Below are 22,109 nucleotides of genomic sequence, written 5' to 3'. Positions count from 1 at the left end.
CAAATGTGGCTATCTTCCTCAATTTAAGGGCACTGTCTCTAGGCTCCAAAGCAAGACCGAAAAGCCAAAGATGACTAAAAAGTAATTTTAGTTTAGTACACAATATAAACAAGTATTTTAGCCATAAGAAAAACTAATTGATCTCGGTATGGGCTTTCCTGAAAGTAAGTATTAAGCCAGTATTTGAAATGCTTATTTCTCTTTGAGATTGATTTGTAATTAACCAAAAGGCCTATGCCCTTAGAGCTAACAACTGTTGAAAACTAAGCTTGATGTTAACTGGTTGGACACTTCTGGAATTCTATTATTAGATGTATATGGGGCAGAGGAGAGATAGGTTACCCAGGGAGATAGGATATTTCTCCCTAGTTTGTATGACCGCTACAGAAATTAATATAGTATGAAGACTACATAGTCTAAATGCTAAACACGTTTGCTTCAAGGGAAATAAAATTTTATTTCTTTGTTACAGGGGAAATGATAATATCTATAAAATAAAAAGTGCTAACAGTAAAAAAAAAAAAAAAATTGAATTTCCCATAAGTTCAAATGTTACCATGTCTACCAGGGAATCAGGTGGTTCCTGCAGGGTCTTGAGTCTACAAGCTTCCCTTCTCGATTTTCTTTTTCTTTTGCTTAGGAAAAAAACAAGAACAAAAACAAAACAACAACAACAAAAGCCTGTCTGATTGGTTCATTATGGATACTACATAAAACTTCTTGGGGAAAAAAAATATTCCCTTTCCCTTTGGAAAAAATCTCATGATATTTGTACAAGACCCTGGAAGTTTCCTTAACTTCATTCAGGTAGATGAGATAAAGCAATTTAAAATAGTAGATAAGAAAGTTCCATTGCAAAAAAGAGAGGAAAAAATGAAATATTCTGCTTGAGATATTTGTTAACGAGGAAAATACTCATATTTGAATACATATGCCATTTCATCTTTTCAATTATTTTGTATAAAATATATTAATTGCAATCAATACCTCCTTTGTAAATATATTTTGTGTATTAGAAAAAATATAATTTGGATATTATGTACTTGTCAAGCTACTATGTTATTTCTTAAACATTCATTCATTCTGTTATAAATATTGATTGAATAAACTATTGCTTGGCAGTTTCTAATAATTATAAAAAGGAGGAAACAGGAACAAAAAACTGGTAAGAGGAACATGTTGATTCTAAATAATAGACAATGTTCCAAAAACACTTGATATCTAGATATTTTCAACCTGAAATATTTATTATTAATAAATTAATTAGTTTCTTGCTCACTGTTTCTTTAGTTAATTCTGATTATTTATTGTTCACTGAAATCTCTATGACTGTTCTCATGGATTCTCTGTGAACTAAAATCTTCTACAAATCTCCTTCAATCATACTTAGAAATAGTAAATTTCAATCTACACATACCTAGGCAAAAGTTGTATTTTATATTATAGAAAAAATTCTTAAAGCCTAGAATCATTAACTTGTTGATAATTCTTTTCTGCTTTGAATTGTAGCCATCTTTCTGCTTTTATAACACATATTAACAACATTTCTATTTCTCTGATGGATGCCTTTGAACTGGAAAAATACAGATTCTGTTTTGCTAGTAAGATGCAGAAGTAACTTCTAATAATTTTTTCATAAATAGATGTTTTAAAATTAATGTGTAGATTGAAGTGGAAATTTCTAAATTCATAATGTGACAATTTTGTCATTTCTCTTAAACTTATGTTATGCAAATCAAACTGGATACAAGATATAAAATGATTAAATGAGAAAAAAATACTGATTGTAAATTTAATACATCCTTAGCATTATACTCATTCTGATGACCTCATCTCTCTCTCTCTCTCTCTCTCTTTTTTTTTTTTTTTGACCTCAATGTCATGAATGGCAGAATCACAGATGCTTGACTGATAGAAGTCAGGGTCACTTGAAAACAATCTATTTTCTTCTTTTAATGCGTCATAACAATAGTCACCATTTGTTGAATGAGTGTTTGCTATTTGTTATTCTAATGAATCCTCTGTATACATTATATTTCATATACTCTACTATGAGGTAAAATTATATCCATTTTATAGGTTAGAAGGCTGAACTCCAGAATAACTAAGTAACATGCCCAAAGACACACATAGCCAGTAAGTGCAGAGCTAGATATTGAATATGGCTTTGTTCAAAAATATTTACTTCAAGGCTAATTTATCCTAGCCACTAAATCCCCAGCCCCTAATTAAAAAATAATGTGTGTGTGTGTGTGTGTGTGTGTGTGTGTGTGTGTATACGCAGACACACATGTATATGCCACTAGAGGCAGAACCCAGTTTCTATACCCCATATTCAGTATAATCAATTTATACTTACATGATTAATCTGGGCAGAAATACTGAAGCTCTTGTTCCAATTCCAATCATACATGGCAGACCAACAAGAGCAATAGTGTGAAAGCCTCAAGTTCAAATGGTATAGAAAGTTCAGTGTGCAAGTTCAAGTTTACCTATTTAAGGATGCTGTGAAGACTCAGCTGAAGTGAAAAAAGTTTCTAAGTGGTAAGTGATGCCTCCTTTTAAGGAACCTCCAATGATGTTTTTATTATACCATTGCAGTTCTAAAGCTTGATATGAAGGATATAGTTTTTGTATTCAAAGCATTTTACTAGTCTTTTACTAGGGGGAATAATACCTAGATTACCATATCACATAAATCATTACGTAGATTATAGAAACCTAAAGCACTCAAAATTCTCACTGATCAGTGATCAAGTTTTGTGACTATTAAATAATAACATAAGTTATTAAAGAAATAACAACTGTAGGGTAAGTTTTGAATCAAAGTACAGTTCAATAGATATAAAAATTTTCAAGAAGAGATAAAGGGAAATTCAAAGCATTAATATTTCATTCAAATTTTTACAAATGTATATGATGAGGTAATCATGTAACCTTACAAGGCACTATCAACCCGCTTATGAAATGTTATGAGTCATTAAATGTGGTGATATCATAGTGACAGTAAAATCAAAGGAGATGCTTTTCTAAATTTTGTAAGTGGTTAAAATGTGCAAGTGAAAATTATGAATAAATCTTCCTAGCAAGTTATAGTCAAAACATCATAAGGAATGAAAAAAAATGACAAAAATAGTGTTTCATAAGTGATTATTTCATGTGAAGAAATTGTGAAATATACAATTAATCAAAGAAAATGTACTATTTTTGCCATAGTAAGGTTTGTCTCGAGCTGTGTCATACCCTGACATTATGTTCAGTACCCTCCTGTCCTTTGTGACCCAAACTAGATGGCCTTGTTCACCTAAGAATAAGTATTATCATTCTGATTCAAAGGGCACATGCACCCAATGTTAAAAGCAGCATTATCAACAACAGCCAAATTGTGCAAAGAGCCCAAATATCCATCAACCAATGAATGGATAAAGAAGAAACACACATATACACACAGTGGAATACTACTCAGCCATAAAAAAGAATGCACTCTTGATATTTGCAACGGCTTGGATGGAGCTAGAGAGTATTACGCTAAGTGAACTAAGTCAGAGAAAGACAAATATCAATTCACTCATATGTGAAATTTAAGAAACAAAACAAATGGACACAGGGAAAGGTGAGAAAAAAAAGTGAGAGAGAGAGGCAAACCCTGAGAGACTCTTAAGTATTGAGAACAAACTGAGGGTTGCTAGAGGGGCAGTGGGTGGGGGGATGCGCTAGGTGGGTGATGGGCATTAAGGAAGGCACTTGTTGTGATGAGCACTGGGTGTTATATGTTAAGTGATAAATTACTAAATTCTACTCCTGAAACCAATATTACACTGTATGTTAATCAACTAGAATTTAAATGAAAACTTGAAAAAAAATAACAAGTGTGTAAAGTCCAGCCTTAACATTTAATCTTCTTATCTTACAAACCGGCAATATGCACAAAGAAATCCAGACTTTCTTAATGCTCTTTCAAATTATTTTTAGATATTTGGCACATTACTTCAGAATAGCACATTGAACACTTGAATGGCAGAATCTACCAAACACACCGGTTCATCAGGAACTAAATTCAAGGCACAGTCAAAATGCAGTCAATGATGATCTGGAATTGGAGTATGGGATTCACTGGTCAAGAACCTTCAAAATCCACCAATTGCAGCTTACCCGGCTCTGTGTTTGAGCTTTTTATCTAGGATCCCATCTCTGGAAACAAGTTTATTAAATACCAAAATGCCAATCACCATGTTGACCTGTCAAACAGAAACAAAGGTTGACCTCTCAATGATATTGAAGGGAATCAGGTCCCCCTTTCTCCTGAAAACCCTCTTTTATTAACTTATAACCACTTCCAAATTCAGAACTCACAATAGCGGTGATATAAATCACCTATCAAATATTTCATAATGCATATCGGAACAGAACAATGTAACAGTGGTGTGTCACTTTAAAGTTTTAAAGTACGTTAAGTACATTTCATTTCCACGCTTTGCAGTTAACACTAAGGAAATTACCATTTAATTGTCTAACGTAAAAGGTGCCATACTACACCGATCTGGCATACTAGGTCACCCCTGATTAAAATCAATTGGCCAAATTGAGTTTTACCCTGTGAGTCAAAAGATTTTCGGTCTCACAGTGTGAGACTAGGTTGAGCCCTGGCAGCCAAACAGTGTTAAGGATTCATCATTGTCCTCAGCAAGGAGAACAGAAGGCCTGCATTCCCCAGGAGGTGTGGCCATTCCTCCTGTGGGTGGAGCACATTTTCATGTCCCATGCTTTTTCTAGAAAAAGGGGGGAAGCCTATTCAACTCACCAGAATCCTTTAAGAGATGGACACTAAGACCAATTCTTATAATGTGCTCTACTGAACACTTCTCAGCATTTTCTAAGACTCTCTTACTCTCACTTAAAAGGTCTTTTGCATAATACATCTGAAATGAAATCACACATATTTTTCTTTCTCAAGTAAAATTGCAAAAAGCTGTAGAGATCGCTGTGGTCTATTTGTAGCAGCTTGTTATGACGAGCACCCACAATTCTCTAACCTACCAGCACCTCCTGATAAAAGGAATCCAGTCCAACGCTGAAACCAAGATAGTCAAAGAAAAATATTTTCTTCATTTTGCCTTGCTGCCCCTTACCCTCCATGATCAACAGAATCTTGGTGCATCCCCCAATGCAAATGGTGAAGTCTTTAACATTAAAACTGGCAGTTCACAAAAATCTGTTTTAAATTAAATAGGATGACTAATTTGAAAGAAAGAAAGAAAGAAATAGAAAGAATGAAAGAAAGATAGATTGATTCCATTTCCCTAGCACATTGGCCTGACGAAACATAAAGCTGAAATCTGTTTAACTGCTGGTATAAGGATCCAAAGCAACTCTTAGGTAAGGTCTTAGGAATTGTCACTTCTCATACCTTCTCTGGCAAGACAACACTTGGATCAAAAGAAAGACTTACTCATCTTCACATTTCTCATTACATGAACTAAGAGAAAAAAGTGTATTCCATGGATTCTATTAATCTACAATTTAATCATGAGGGAATCCATCACTACTCCAAAGACCAAACTTTGGTTTTTCAATTATACGCCTACTCTTTGTTTCTCCATGTTAGGGTTATAGGTATATTAACTTAGTAGCTTAGGGAGATAATTGATTAAATAAGAATTCAATGCAGCAGACAAAATTGTGTCTAATAGTTTCAATTTCCCTATGCTCTTCTCTAACACTCATGTCTAGATTTTTTTCTTGTGAATCATGCACAGTTTCTGCTCCCTGTTGTAGTTTAGAGGAAGGAGAGCACACTTTAAAGAAAGGAAAAGTCATACAGAGTTATTAAGAAAGATATGGCTAGCTTCTAATATACTGAAGAAACCAAAGGGTAATTTTCAATTAGAACTCTAATTTCACAGCAATGCGGATCTTTGTATTTAATTCAGACCTTTTCCCCCCTTACATTTTCATTTAAAGATTTATTAGACAAGAAGAACTTGTAATCAATAATATCAGAGTGAGGGAAAGAAAGGCAAATTGGTAGAAAATTCTCATGTTTGCAAGATTCCCAAAAGAAACAATTTAAATCCTTATGCATAAAATATGGCAGGGGCTCTCAACTGGGGGTGATTTTTATCCACAGGGAATTTTGGGAAACATCTGGAAACATTTTTGATTTTTACTGACTTGACATTCCTACAGGTATCTAGTAGGTAGAGCCCAGGGATGCCACTAAACATCTTAAAATATAGAGGACAGCCTCACGACCAAGAAATACCTTGTCCAAAATGTCTGTAGCACTGATGCTGAGAAAGTCTAACATCTGCATAGGGTATTTTCTTGTTGATATTTGACAGAAGGCAGCAGTTACCAAAATTAAGAGATCTTAACAATGATGTAGATCATACAGAATAGTATTAAGGTGGTATGATAATAAATGATGAAATTTGGTACAGGAACGAGGAAGAATTTATTGAAACTTACTCAAACTTCTTCACAAATGTGAAATTACTGTAAGAGAAATCCCACACTCCCATGTTTAATAGTCTTCAGTCTTCAAAATAAGAATATTTTAGAGTAATAAGGGACTAAATAGCAGTTGATATTCAAATTTAAGTAACAATTGATAATTAAGAAAAAATACATTGAACTTTGAAATTTCTACAAAACAAATACAAAACCATCACTCTAACTGAAGCAAAGCAGGCTTTCTTGGCTAAGAAAACAGAAGAAGTTGACTTTGATGTTTACCAGGACAACAGCGGCTGCAGGTCCAACAAAAGCGTAGAGAAGTCCTCCTTCAAGAGACAGCCAGCAGCTAAAAATAACATCAGATAGAAACTAACAGAAATTAGTGATAAGTGTTAAACCATGAAGTATTATAAAATTACTTGAATTATGTACTTAGCATTCAAATTTTGGCACAAGCCTTTCAAAGGCTTGTAATTAAACAAAATGCTTTAGGAGATATGGCAAAAAGCTAAAATTAGAGCATTTCATGTGTGAGAAATATTATGTACCTTTCACAGAAAAGAAACTTTTACTATAAGACCTTACTTTCAGGCAGTTAAAATATTTTAGACAAATTACTCTTGCAGTGAGATTTTTATATTGACTTTCAGTACAAAGGTGACTATTACATAAGTTTCGTAAAATGCTGCTTTATAACCATTATGAAAATTTTCAAATACTAAGAACAGCATGCTTTCAGAGTCTTGCATATGTCATTTACAAGTTCTTTCTTGAGGCCATTGGGATATTGGGAGAAATTGGTTTAAAAGCCATCATTGCAGGGAATGGATAATCTATATTTTCTATGCTTTTTTTTTTTTTTTTTTAACCTCTGATTTTACTTTTACCCCAGTCTACTAAGCAAATTCACTAAAGATAAGCTTTTGAATAAAAATAAGTGCAGCTGTGTTTATTTCAATTACTTAATTCACCAAGAGATGCAGGTTTACATTGCTAGAGACATGGTGGAGACACGGTAACCCATCTGAGTGAGAACGTTTGTTTTCTCAGAGCAGAGGACCATGAAGAAAACACGGGGTGCAACTTGGGCTTGCAAGATGGCCCATGTGCATGTGCAGAGTCCAAGAGAGTCAATATAAGGAAAGCACCAGGAAATGTTTTATCTCTGCTGATGCAATGGGTCATGCCCAGTATTTCATGCACCCGTTTTGACATGCAACCCTGTCAATATTACTTCTAGCTCTGCAGAATGAACATGCTGCCTCCAAAAGTAAGAACCATTAACAATCACAGTCCTATATCTGTTCTAAGAATAAACTTTTCTATATTAGTTGTAGTGGGTATCTGACTTAAGCATTTATTAAAGCTCACAGAACTATAATTGAACAGGGTGAATGTTACTGTACATAAATTATCTTTTAATTAAAAATTTTAACCTAGTAATTCTATAAATAAAAATACAGATGTGTGTGTTTATATATATACACACATATATATTTATTTATATTTAAATATTTACCCATGCATACATGCCAATACATGTATCAATGTATACATAACACAAATGTGTCTGTCTGTATGTATTCAAATGTACTTATTTCTCCTCACCACAGGAGTGGACACATAAAATTCTACTTTCCCATTTTGGGAGTGATAACTGAATATCCTTTTTTTTTTTTTTTTAATAAAATAACTGGAGAAAAAGCCTTTAGTTTGATGCAACCCTGTAGTCAGTGTCTCTCAGACTGCCACTACATTACTACTATATTTTTGTGCAAGGTTATCTTCAAACTGATTCATTATATTGTATTCTGTCTAAATCACAAACTCCTTGAAAGTTGGAACCATATAATCTATAATCCTATCTCTTTCTATATCCCCAATACAGTGCCTTTCAAATACTGGGTTTATTCCAAAAGAGTCCTACTGTTGTAAAAAGTAATGTCTTAAAGGTAATTGCGCTGTAGTAAGCAGTACTCTACAACAAACAACCAGGAGCTTTGCCTATTTGTGTGTTTATAATACAGACTGCAGAAGAAAACAAGTGTTCTAATGACACGAGTTCTTTAAATTCTTTGGAAATTTCTTTTGGATGGGCAGGTGACATGATGTCTTTTGGCACAATCTCCATTTGGATGAATCTACCAGAAGGTCTAATTAGCAGTAATTCCTACCTCAAACCTGAAGATGAACAGAAAATCTCACTTTAAAAATTTATGCTTCTAATAAGATGTGCCCATCTCTTTCTCCATTCCTCAACTGCCGCCTCAGCTTGAAAGAGCAGATGAAGGAAAATACGAAAGTGTATTGTTTTACATTTTAAGTGTTAAACATAAACATTACTTATACATTCTCTCATAGAATTTATCAGTATTATAGCTGTGATTAGGATGGGCTGATACCATGCCGTATTTCTTCCCTCAAATTTCTCCCATAGCCTAGGCATTTTCTAACCTGTATTGTACTGGTTTCCCTGATCTGTAAGTTTTAGTATTACCTTAACATAGCAACAACAAAAACAACCAAAAAAACATAGCAACAAAACTTGAATTAACATGACACAACTTGGTTGATACCAATATATATTATCATCAGTGAAATCAGAAGCTCAGATCAGAATCTTATGCTAAAAGTTAAACCACCAGGGTTTATTCAGTTCCCAAAATTGTATTTGAGATTAAACACACAAAATAAATACTGAAGCATTTTGAAATGCACTGGTCTTATGAGATAGTGGGAAACTGAAACAAGGATTCTGCACAGGGCTTCAGCATATACTTCCCAAGCTCTGTGCATTTAAGCTACCTTACATCATTCCACACTAATGCGATTTCTACCCTAGTTAATGACTCGGTGACAAAATGCAAGCCATCAGCAGTGCCAACCAAGAGTAATGAAGCATAGATGATGATTTACTTAATTATAAACATGATGTATCACTGTGGATGGACTTACTAGTGATCAGTGCCATATCCTTTCGTCCTTGTGAAGCCTACTGATGTGGCCACTACTAATGCTGGTAAACCTGCAAGAGAAGCATTGTCACACATCACATTCAGCTGTAACCACTGTGCATTCTGGCTCAAGAAAGCTAGGACAGACTCAAAATGCTTACACTGGAGAACTACCATTGCTTTAATTCTTTCGTGAAGTATGTTTCCATCACAAAATTTCTTTCAAGTACAAAAATATGAGAGCGACAGCTGGTCTTTTAACTCAGTGCACTTCTGTAATGTTGCTAGGTTACCACCACATTTGACATGGGTTTAAAGGAAATTAATAACAGAGATTTAGTCTATCTTTTAAGTTATTTTTTTCCCTAGGGGTCTACGCTGTTATAAAGGAAATTTATAGTTATAAAATCAGAAAGGCAAAAAACGGATATTGTGCTGTGATGGAATATCACAGAAATGGAACATTCAGTTGGCCTCGTATTGATCCACATCAGGTTGTACTTACAATAAGAGAAAAAATAAATCCTAGCACATAATTCTTTACAATTTACTTATTACAACAAGAATGTAGGATCAAGGTTAAGGGCTCTAAGGAATTAATTTTGGGGCCTCCTGATTATCCTCCTTTTAACAATCCTGAACAAAGTTCAGAACATATATAACGGTTTCTCTTCATGGACTTCTTGGTAGGTATCTCTCCACACATCACTCAGTCCCTCTTGGAGTTCAATTGCCTGCATAGCTGTGCCAATACTGACCTAACATCTTTTAGTTTACATTTATATGAATCACACTCTCATTACCCAAGTTCAGTGGCATGTCCCTGTGTTTCGGTGAACAGAGTTCAGTCTAATCTATGCTATTTACCTTTTCTTTCTTTCTTCTTCTTCCTTTTTTTTTTCTTTTCATTTTGATCATGACTTCTTTTCAGGAAGATGATGTTTGACTTTTCAGGTAGAAAAATCCATCATCTAATCACCTTCTGCCCATCTTCTTTCTTCCTATCATTTCCTCCCCTTCCTGCTATTCTCTTCTATGAGTCTTTTTAAGTGACATCCCTTTCTTTCGTGAGGTTTAATGACCAAAAACTATGAGGAACGTCTCAGAGGGATACGTCATAGTTTAAAACAGATATACCTCTCCCTCCACCCTGTATACACACATGCATGTGTGTGTGTGTGTGTGTGTATACACATATATATGACATTTTGATTGACTAGACCAAGTTCAGTAGAAAATATTTTCTCCTGGGTCATAGCTAGAGCATTAATAATCTTCATCTTGTACAATTTATTTTTTTCTAAATTTATTATGTTGCACTTTGCTATAATGAAATTGGTATGCCACTATCTGCCAACTCAGACTTCTTGATAGTTTAGCACCATCCGCTTAGCTTTTTTGCTACTCAGAGTAGTAGCAATATTATCTGTAAACTTGGAAACCAGCTGTGAGCTCTCTCCTCAAGATCTTTGGTAAAGATATTATTAAATAAGCTAGTTACCAATCCAGAAAATTGCCACTCTTTATATTTAAGGGAAGTCACTTACCTGGATTCTATATTTCTTGGATCGATGACACTAATTCATGATAAAAATGCTCCCTGATTCAATACCAATCTAACTTTAGAAGGTCTTTGACATAAAATACAGACAAAAGTTTTATGAAAATTATAAGTAGAATATATCCTCCAATTTCTTCTTAATGGCTTTCCCATTTGCTTGCGCAAAGAACCCTCATATGTTAATCGCACATGACAGCACCTTGCTGAAACCTGATGGATAATCTTTAAATAATCTGAATCCTAATTTTTCCAGTATGAATTATTCTGCTATTGTAATAAGTCTGCTTACTTGTAATTTTTCAGACTCCATCAAGCGCCCTATTCTCTAGTCTACCTGTATAGTAGGTATTTGCTGTATATTTGGCCCCAAATTCCCCATTTTTTTAGTTCAAGTTTTGAAACACAAAGACAAATGACAAAATCCTAAGGTTTTCTGAAACTAGGTTCTTAATTTAATTCTAAGTAAATGAAGCTAATTAATTAATTCCAATCAAGCATTAGAACTGGCCTTATGAAAAACACAAATCTTCAAGATGTCCATTTCATAAGGCAATTTGAGGGAAACTTTTCCTGATAAAGATAAGCAAAAAAAAAAAAAAAATTAATTCTCAGTCTGTCAACAATTCTTTTTCTCCTCCGAGGACTCCCCTGACTAGCTGTGAGGCTTCATTCATTCCATTACTACTTCACTCTACATGACTTCCTTCCTGTGACATGAATAGCTTAGTCCTTACTTGCTTTGAGCTCTCTTGGAACGGACTTCCTAAAGTTTTCTTAAGAGGAGTACATGACTAGTGACTATAACATGTACCTGTCTTGAGCCCCGAACGTTTTAGCACATTTTGTGTTTTCAGGACATATGAGCGGTGAACACTTTGCTTTTCTGCTTAGAGCTATCCCAGGACTCCGGTTACACCACTGCTTCACTGACTGGCTACGTGGTCATCCAATATTTACTCCTTTTTAAAGCTCCAAATGCCCAATGTTCAAAACTGACCAGTTTCATATATTTCCACTTCCACATATCAAATTGGACATAAAGAAAAGTAGCCTGGGGATAATCACACTCTACGGCTTCAATATGTCTTCAAAGTCATTTTAATAAGAGCATGAACAAGTATATTAATATGCTTACCCCATCCAAGGCACAAAAAACGTTTCCTTATAAGCCGTGTCCTAATTTTTCCAGTTACAGCCATATATGACTGCCACGCCTCAGTCAAAACCCAACAGAATGAAGCCAGGAAGAAAAAGTGCAAAAATGCAGTGGTAGTTGTACAGATGCTCTGTGGAAACAAAAAAGACTCACACTGAATATGGTGGGGGAGAATCATGAGTCCTCCAAGGGATCATTAATCTTCGACTCATTGCTTTTATCTCAAATATCTACCTCTCCTGTGTGACAGTGTAATTATTTACAGAAATTAGAAACCCTGCAGTCTTTATGCTGTATACAATATCTATGATAGAAAAAAATATGTCCTAATTCCGTTTGCATGTTCAATTTTTTATGAGGAGGAGGCAGAATGTAAATTAAAACCCAAGGGAGATTACCATTACTACTTTACTTGAAGTTTTTTTTCCTTGAAATGTAATTATTATGTAAAGAAACCTATCTTTGGTTTAATTTAAGTTACAGACATCTTGCATCATTCTTTTGGCTACATTCTTTATCCTTCCATTCTAGCTGATAATTCTTTGTTTTGTTTTTTTTATCTGTATTGATGTTAAGATTACATCCCAACAGCTATCCAAAAGGAAAAATTGCTTTTATACAAATGTGATATTCCTGGTGTAAGAGCAAAGTATAAAATGAGATTTGGCTAATAGCCTAGTACAAAAATAACATATGTATTTTAAAGTCCTTAATACATTGTTCTGTACTGTTACATTCCAATGTGTGTCCTAATAAAATCATTTTGAAAAGTTAATTGAGTCAGTGGCAGTACACAGCCATGATTTCACAGATATTTTATTTTACTACTGCCTAGCAATAGTTACTTGTGACTCATCTGCAAAGGTGAGCAGGTTCATTTTGGTAAGGGCTGCTACTTGTTTCACTACTGGCACAATATCTTTGTGTAAATCTTACTCAAATCCAAGTCTTCATCAAGCAGAACCAGTAACTAAACTACTCTCTTCCTCTGTCAGTTTCCATCTTGCTATTCCCAGAAACTGAAAAGAGCAAACATAGAACTAGAAAAAAATAATAATAAACTCGTTAACAGAGAAATAAAAGTACAACCCTCATCTTCCCGCCTCCACTCCAGTACACTGCTAAAGCAGAACAGCTTTTTAGACTTTTGGCCCAAACTAATCCTATTATTTATTCTATTAAAATTCACCAGATGTTAATTCAGCTTTTTAGTTCTTTCCATCCTATAAAAAGAACTTTACCATGTTTATCTCACCAGGATTTTTTTTTTTAAATGTTCAGAGATAATGTCCAGAAGCTGAGTAGCACTGTGCTAGGCATATAGCCTGTGGTTGAACTGATTATGACCACAATCATCATCATTTTGCAAATGGTACTAAAGCAAGCATTACTAGTTTTTGGCATGTGATAACTTGTTTCATGTGGCACTTAAATATACTTAATTACTTAGACTTATTTTCATAAAGATGTCAATTTGCTGTATGACAAAATCATGGATTTCCCAAACCCTCTTCCTCAGACCTTTATTCCTGCTTCAGGTATAACGCAGTAACTGTAACCAACTGTGCTCCCTCCCATACTTGAGACATTGAGACTTTTCTTCCAAGCTAAGGTTTGAATATCTACAGCTGACTACTTTGCTCACTCCTGATCTGCAGTTCCTGATCCTAATTTGAATTTCCAAGATAATTCTTCCCTTTAATACCTGAAGACTAGCTACACTTTCTAATTCACCTGTCACTTCCTTCCACCAGTTTGTTTCATCTCAATTGTTTGTCCTAGCAAAATTATTCCTTCTCCATTTTTAAACTATCAGTATAATATTATATAAAACAATGTAAAAATGTTAAAAATTAAATGCTAAGTACTGGATGCACTGTGATTTTGTAAGAAATAAGAAAACGCTCAATATGTCAATACAGAGACTTATAATTTGCTCTTTCTTTATTATGTTTGTTGCCTTGGGACTTTCTGATATGTACTTCGATTCTAATACAAATTGAAATACATGTAATTTGGGGCTACTGACATTTATTGCAATAATTCATGTCTCTGGATTAGAATATGGGCCACAATGTGTAGGAAAAAAAGGTATAGACTCTAGAGAAGTAAGAACCATTTCTATGACCAATAGCGTTCTAATATGATCAGATGCATATTCATATATATCTAGCAAGTTCTCTAACTATGAAGGAAAGTTGTCTCAACTTAAAGAATGTATATATATATGGACTAAAATGTCTAAAGACACAAAACTAGTCATACATGAAAAGTATAACAAAATATATGTTCCTGAGAAATAAAGAAAGAGGAATACACTTTGCCTCATTATCATATGAAGAATCTGTATAAAATCAGATACTCTACATAGAGAAACACAAAATTTTTCTACTGATACATTTGCTAAGCTGTCTTTTAAAAATACAACTTTTATAATAGCAAATTTCAAATAAATGCTTTTATTTACCACATTTGTCATCTCAGTTTCCATAGGGTGGCCATTCTAATTTTCAGGGCTCAAGATTCTTTGATTTTTTCTCCCACATAATCTAAATCCCATGTCAGTAGCCCATGAAGATCAACCATTCCTTGGATCCCCTCAGTACTAGAGATTTTTAGACTTACAAATCTCAAACTCCCAAGTCACTTTGTCTTAAACCTATATAGACAGGTTTACACTTTGTCATACGTTCAATCTGCCAACTACTGGATCCACTGTCACTGTTCAGATCTATAGCTTCTCCTTATTCATGTGTGTGTCTATTTTTGACTCCCACAATAGCTGAGTTTTTGTTTGTTTGTTTTGTTTTTGTGTGAGAGAGAGAGAGAGAGCGTGAGCGCACAAGTAGGCTCCCCGCTGAGGAAGGACCCTGATGCAAGACTTGATCCTAGAACTCTGGGTTCATGACCTGAGTAGAAGGCAGATACTTCACTGACTGAGCCACCCAGGCATCCCAAAACAACAGCTGAGTCTTGATAGCTTGTCATTTCAAACCCGAGACTCACCAGTACCTCAAGCAAATCGCTCGATTCTCCTACACCTGCCCTACTGAATCTCAATTGGGTCCTTTACAACTGATGAGTGTTGCTGTTGAAAAATACCACAAAACTTGAGAGGGCATTAAATTGGCAAACTGAGCACTGTTCACATTGTCACCCTCATGTGTACCATTCACCCCAAGTCCTTAGGGATAAAAGAAAAAGATTTCATGAAATAACTGGGGAGAAAAGAAGTATAAACTGTGGTTGATTAAAGTCTGTGAGAAATGCCTAAAAAACACAACAGATGAGTGCAGACTGAAGGAATCCCCAACTCAAAGCAAGATATTAGAAGCAGAGATGAAGACACGGAAATAGCGGATTAAGATACACAGATGACACACAGTTCTTACATCTGTTGGAAACTACTTTTGGAAGGAAAAAACAGAGAAATTTTCAAGGAAGGCAGCATTAAAGAAAGATTATGTAAAAGCTTCTCAGAACTTCAAAGATCCTCTGGGCTGAAGGAAAAATTAAAGATAACACACGTGTGTGCACACACACACACACACACCTCGATATGTTGTGATGAAATTTGTGAACATCAAGAATAAAGAGAAAAATCTTAAAAGCTGTCAGAGTCAAAAGAAAGATTACTTACAAAGGAAGAAGCATCAAATTGACATCAGATAGCTTATGAGCAACCCAGGATACAAGAAGACAGAGAATAGTATCTTGAGCAGTCTAAGGGAAAATAACTTTGAAGATCGAATTCTACACCCACCAAAGCTATTATTCAAGTGAGAGGCAGAAATAAAGATATTTTTAGAATTAAAGGAACTTTGAAGTTTACTACCTCAGGATTCTCTCTGAAAGAACTGTTAGACAATATAAACCAATAATAAGAAGAAATCCAGGAGGAAGGAATGAGATAAAAGACATAATGGACAGCAAAGAGGGTAATAAAATACACCAAGTTTACACAAATGTTTGTTTAAAAGCTTAAATGTACACATTTTAATTTTTAAAATACAACCACTTAAATATAAAATTTAAAAATAATGTAAGTGAAGCTTAATAAGTAAGGGAAATGAAAGTTACAAAGGATTAGGAGAAAATAAAAGTGTGCTAAGCCTTTTGGTTGTTGTTCTCAGGAATATTAGAGATACTAATTAGCTCTAGATGTTAGAAGAATATGTTTGAATAAGTGCATTAATGATGTTAAGGTAACCACAAAAGGTAGAAACAAATAATGTATTTATAAAATAGTAGAGGAAAAATAGAACTAAAAAAAAAATTCATCAGCCTAACTAAAGGCAGGCAAAGGGACAAAATAAACTAGAAAATATAAGTGAAAAAAAAACCTAAAATAATTCCAAACATATCAGAAATTATAGAAATGAGAATTTTTTAAATTCATTAGTTAAAAGTTAAGAACTTTTATATTGAATTAAAAAAAACCCAAATCTAGTAATGTTTTTATGAGATATACCTCAAACCCAATGACAGAGGAAAATTAGGAATAAAGAGATGAAAAGAGGTACATTTTAAGCAAATGCTAACATGCAAAAATCAGGTGTCACAATGCTAATATTGAAAAAAAAGCATTAAAAGAGATGAAGGACTTTTCATACTGATAAAGAAGCAGGTCATAAAGACATTTCCAAAGGAACATGTCTTTATGAAACTAAGAATTTTTCAAATATGTGAAACAAAAACTGAGAAAACTACAAGAATAAACTGTCAAAACTAAGTTTATAATGAAAAACAATTTGCAGCTCTCAGAAATTCATAGTAAATTTGGGCTCTTTCCATAGTTTGGCTGTTGTTGATAATGCTACTATAGCTTTCTGGGAGCATATACCCCTCTAAATTAGTACTTTTGTATCCTTTAGGTAAATTCCTAGTAGGGCAGATGAATGGATAAAGAGGAAATAGTAAATAGTGGAATATTACTCAGCCATGAAAAAGAATAAAATCTTGCCATTTGCAAGGACATGGATGGAGCTGAAGAGTACCACACTAAGTGAAACAAGTCAGTCAGAGAAAGACAAATATATGATTTCACTTACATGTGGGCTTTAAGAAACAAAACAAATGATCATGGGGGAAAAAAGAGAGACAGGCAAACCAAGAAACAAACACTAAACTATAGAGAACAAAGTGATGGTTACCAGAGAAGTGGGTGGGGGGTTAAATAGGTGATGGGGATTAAGGCATGCACATTTTACGATGAGTATTGGGTGTTATATGTAAATTTTGTACCCGAAACTAATACTACCCTGTATGTTAACTGAAATTTAAATAAAAACTTAGAAAAAAATGAAATATATCTCATTAGAAAACCCAAGAGTATCTATTTTTAAATTGTTAGAAATAATAATGAGAATCAACAAAGCGGCTAGATACAAGATAAATACATAAAAATTATATTTCCTGTACACTGAGATCAATATATAAAGTTTTTTTTATACACCATCAATATCCATTTGAAAATGTAACAGAAGATTTATAATTAATGATGACAACTTTATCTCTCTTTTCCCTTCCAAACCATGTTAACATTACCAAATTATTAAGCCACAGGAAAAAGAACAGACAGTAGACAACAGTGAACTCAAGATGCGTCAGTTCAGATGTTGAGAAAGGAAGGCATAACTGACTTAGAGTGACAAAGAATGTTACCACCTAAGTGCTTATAGAGTGTGGGAGGTGGTAATGGAAATATTGATGGTAATGGACCCAACTGACTCTGCAGACCTTCAAAAGGTTTTAATACCTGGAGACAGTAGGGACCAGAAACATAAGAAAGACTTTGCCTGAGGCTGAAAGAGAGAGAGGCTGGTTGAAAATCTATATACAGAATAGCTGAAACTCTGTGTTTCCTCTCCAACTCAGTGAAGTCCTGTACTGTCAGAGAGAGGTCTAGTCTCTGCAAAATTGAATAGGTTGTGTTCTGAACTCAAGTATCAGTCTCATTAATGGGTAGGTGTACAAGGCAGATACAAGTGTAAATATTGACTCTTAAGCATCCTCGTCTCATTTTCTCCTTACTTCTGCTCCCAGAATGCTAGCAGGTCAGAAATGAAAATCACCCCCAAGGGGAAGAAATCTTCAGATGCTGGCTCATCCTTCACTAAGATACTGTGAAATCTTTCATTAAGTCCATCTACCCATATAGAACTTTAAGTCATTTTTTAGGGCCTTGCTTTTATACATGAATACACAACCAGTGATATTCAGATAATTGAAAAAATCTTCCAACATGGAAAAAAGAAAAAAAGGTCAAGAACAGAAAAAGTGGGGGAGTGAGGAGAGACTATGGTGGTAACAGAAAAATAAAAACTTCAAAAGCAGGGGGCACCAGAATGGCTCAGTGGGTTGGGCCTCTGCCTTCGGCTCAGGTCATGATCTCAGGGTTCTGGGATTGAGCCCAGCATTGGGCTCTCTGCTCAGCAGGAAGCCTGCTTCCTCCTCTCTCTCTGCCTGCCTTTCTGCCTACTTGTGATCTCTATCTGTCAAATAAATAAATAAAATCTTTAAAAAACAAAACAAAACAAAACAAACCTTCAAAATCAGTCTAAGTCCTTCAGAAACTGAGAAAATGAATTGTACCTACAAAACAAAACCACTAGGGAAAGATTATCAGATGGAAAGAAAAGGTCCTATTCATAATGACGATAGAAACCATAAAACAACTCAAATACATTTAACAGGAGCTTCATGTAGAAAATTACAACATTTAATTAAGGGGCACAAAACAAGACATGATAAAACGGGAAAATATATATGGGAATTGGAGAATCAGGGTCATATAAATGTCAATCTTTCCCCAACTGATAAATATATTCAATATAATTCCCATCAAATTTTAATTTTCTTCTTTTAGTTTGGCAAACCAATTCTAAGTCATAGAGAAAATCAAATACAAAGAATAGCCCAGAAAGTTTAAAAAAAAATTAAAAAAAAAAAAGAAGAAAGAAAAGAAAGAAGCATACAGGGTTTTCCCAATGACATAAAACAGAATAATATGTAGACAGATGATCACCATCCCTATTTTGCCAATGATGCTTTGAAGAGACTAAGTTACTTAGCCAATGTCTCATGGTTAATGAGCTAGGAGGAGGAGTTAAAACATGGTCTCTGGGGCACCTGTGTGGCTCAGTGGGTTAAGCCACTGCCTTTGGCTTGGGTCATGATCTCAGGGTCCTGGGATCGAGTCCCGCATCGGGCTCTCTGCTCAGCAGGGAGCCTGCTTCCCTCTCTCTCTCTCTGCCTGCCTCTCTGCCTACTTGTGATCTCTGTCTGTCAAATAAATAAATAAATAATAAAATCTTTAAAAACAAAACAAAACAAAAAAACCATGGTCTCTGACTCCAGGGCTTGTGCATTTCCTTAACTCTGTCACACTGCTTTCTGACAATTTTTTTTTTTTTTTTGCACATACATAGTCTAATCCTCACAACCTTTTATATCCTCTCAATGTTCCTTCTTATTCCCAAATCAGATAACCTTGTCTTCAACATTACAGATGAGAAACAGACTATCCATATTATTGCTATCTTCATATTCCCCATACTCTTTACCCCCTTCCTCCTTTCCAAATCAGGCCCTTCCCCTTGCAGGAGGTGGTATAATAGAGTTAAGAGATAGAGCCTGGAATGGCATTTTGGGTTCACACACTGACTGCTGCATTTACTGGTTGTTACTTAAAATCTGTGTGCCTCTCTTTTCTCATTAAAAAAATGAGGAGAATTACAGCTTTTACCTCATAAGACTTGTGTAAAGATTAAAGAGCATGGTGCATATAGGTTTGATGCATAGTAACCATGCTTGATCCTATATTTGGTCAACTATATACTTGTCTCCTTTAGTTAGTTCCTGTATACCTATATACATAATTTCTTAGCCGACAAATCTGTTGAAATCTCTATCTTCAAATAACCAACCTATCCACCTTCTTTTTATTGGTTTATTCACAGTGGTTCTCATTGGGTGGCTCTCTCTCTTTCCAATTGTAGTCAAATTTCTTGAAAGGTTAAGCTATCCATCAGCTTCTTTACTACATGTTTACACATTTTCTTTCCCTCTAGCATCTCCCCTCAGTGTCCCTCTTACAGGAATCACCTATGACTTTCTAATTTCCAAATCTAACATATGGAACTTTTTTTTAAGTCTCCTACAAAGACTTTGGACCTTAACATTCTCATAGAGTCTTTCAAGTTTTCCGTAGCTCTAAAATTCTACAACAGCATGAATACTGTCTAATTAAAAGTCTAACAGAGCTATTCATTTCTTGAATTAATTTTGGCAATTTATATTTTACCACTAATTATCCATTTCATTTATATTTTCCAATGTCTTACTATGTGATTGTAGATAATGTCCTCATAAATTTTAAGAAATACTATTTTTTTTGCCTCTAAATTTGCTTATCTATGTTTCCTATTTCTTGGTCAAAGATGCCTGCTTTACTAATTTATTTCAAATCTTAATGATTCCTTAAGTCCAACTTTCTAGAAAAATATTATTACATTAATACCAAGATGAATTTCTTAAAGTGTAAAATATAATTATTTATTCTTTTCATTTGGCAGACGTTCAAGGATTCTAAGGGAAAAAATGAACTATGTTTACCTTATTCCCAGCATTCAAATAAATCAGAGTTCTAGCATTTAAAAATAAGCAATCATTGACACCAATTATGTAACTATTTCAAAAAGCAAAAGAGAAAATGCTTTTGAGGAGAGATATAGGATATTAAAAAAAAAAAAAAACTCCAAGCAATAGAGAATGCAGAGAAGCTTGTTTTTGCTAGAAATATGAAAAACAGAATTTTGAGATGAAACACCAGTAGAATATTTAGAAACTCTCAAACAGTATCAATATCTGCATACTTTAATTGCAGTGTTTATGGGGAAATCAAGAATTACTGAAGTTACTGCAAAATTTAACAATTTCAGATGAGCTGGAATCATTCCTACATATGAAGCAATTCTTATTTGAATTATTTAGATAATTTCCTCCACTCTCACACTAGTTTGTCTATAATAAGTAAATAGACAACATGATGACTATAGTTAACACTTCTGTTTGACATATAGGAAAGTTGAGGGTAAGTCCTAAGAGTTCTCATCACAAGGAGAATTTTTTTCTTGTTTTCTTTCTTTTCTTTTCACTGTGACTATATGAAAAGATGGATGATGTTGGCTGAACCCATTGTGATCACTTCACAATATGTGTAAATCAAGCCATTATGCTGAATGCTGTATACTTATACAGTGATTTATATCAGTTATTTATTAATAAAACTGGAAAAATTATGGATATGTATATCTTGATATTCACGTGGAATAAAACATGTTCAAGACATATAACCTTTTAATTCTGAGATGCACCTGTAACTCCTTACAAGTGAATGATGTTATGGGAAGAAATTCTGGTTCATCACTATAGTGGTTTCAAAGACAGCCCTTAAAAGGTTGCACTAATAACTATTTACATTGTTCAAAAAAGAGGTTTTTACAGACTAAAAATAAATTACTGTGTGAAATACATTAATGGATAAAAAGCGCTTGCACAAAGATAACACAAAACTCCATGTATAGTAAGTGCTCAGTAAATAATAGCTGTTAATAATAAGGTTATAATTAAAAGCATAATTAATTAATCCATAATTAAAATACATGGATTAATTTTCATTTGGCATAACAAATGTAACTGAAAATGTTTGAGACTACATTTTTTTTTGAGACTACATTTTAAAGGATGATAAAAAAACTAACTTATCAAGCACCTACTCTGTCTTAAACATCAACTTTGTGACAATGCCATATGGTAACTATTTCTATATGAGGAGATTAAGGTCAGAGAGGTTAAGTAACTTGTCTGAAGTTACACATGTAGCAAATGAAGGAGCAAATGTTCTTTTCTTTACCACATGTTGCCCTTTGCTGACATATTTTTATTTCTATGGTTATACTACATTATATCAAGCCAGTGC

The 22,109-nt window shown here is 34.2% G+C and overlaps 1 protein-coding gene across 4 annotated transcripts in view; it reads right to left on the bottom strand.

The window, feature by feature from the left end:
* ADGRB3 (adhesion G protein-coupled receptor B3) overlaps positions 1-22,109 on the bottom strand; it is a 730,754-nt gene that overhangs the window by 54,806 nt on the left and 653,839 nt on the right. For all 4 annotated transcript variants that reach the window (XM_082731305.1, XM_082731302.1, XM_082731304.1 and 1 more), the window contains 4 exons: positions 12,107-12,257; positions 9,412-9,481; positions 6,736-6,802; positions 4,153-4,238 (listed from right to left, as the gene is read on the bottom strand). In XM_082731305.1, the coding sequence (XP_082587431.1) occupies positions 4,153-4,238; positions 6,736-6,802; positions 9,412-9,481; positions 12,107-12,257 (374 nt within the window). The remainder of the gene's footprint in view (positions 1-4,152; positions 4,239-6,735; positions 6,803-9,411; positions 9,482-12,106; positions 12,258-22,109) is intronic.

The sequence above is a fragment of the Mustela nivalis genome (genome assembly GCF_964662115.1).
Source record: "Mustela nivalis genome assembly, chromosome: 5".
Taxonomy (NCBI): Eukaryota; Metazoa; Chordata; class Mammalia; order Carnivora; family Mustelidae; genus Mustela; species Mustela nivalis.
The sequence above is the reverse complement of the archived record's forward strand: the minus strand, read 5'-3'. Positions and strand labels throughout refer to the sequence as shown.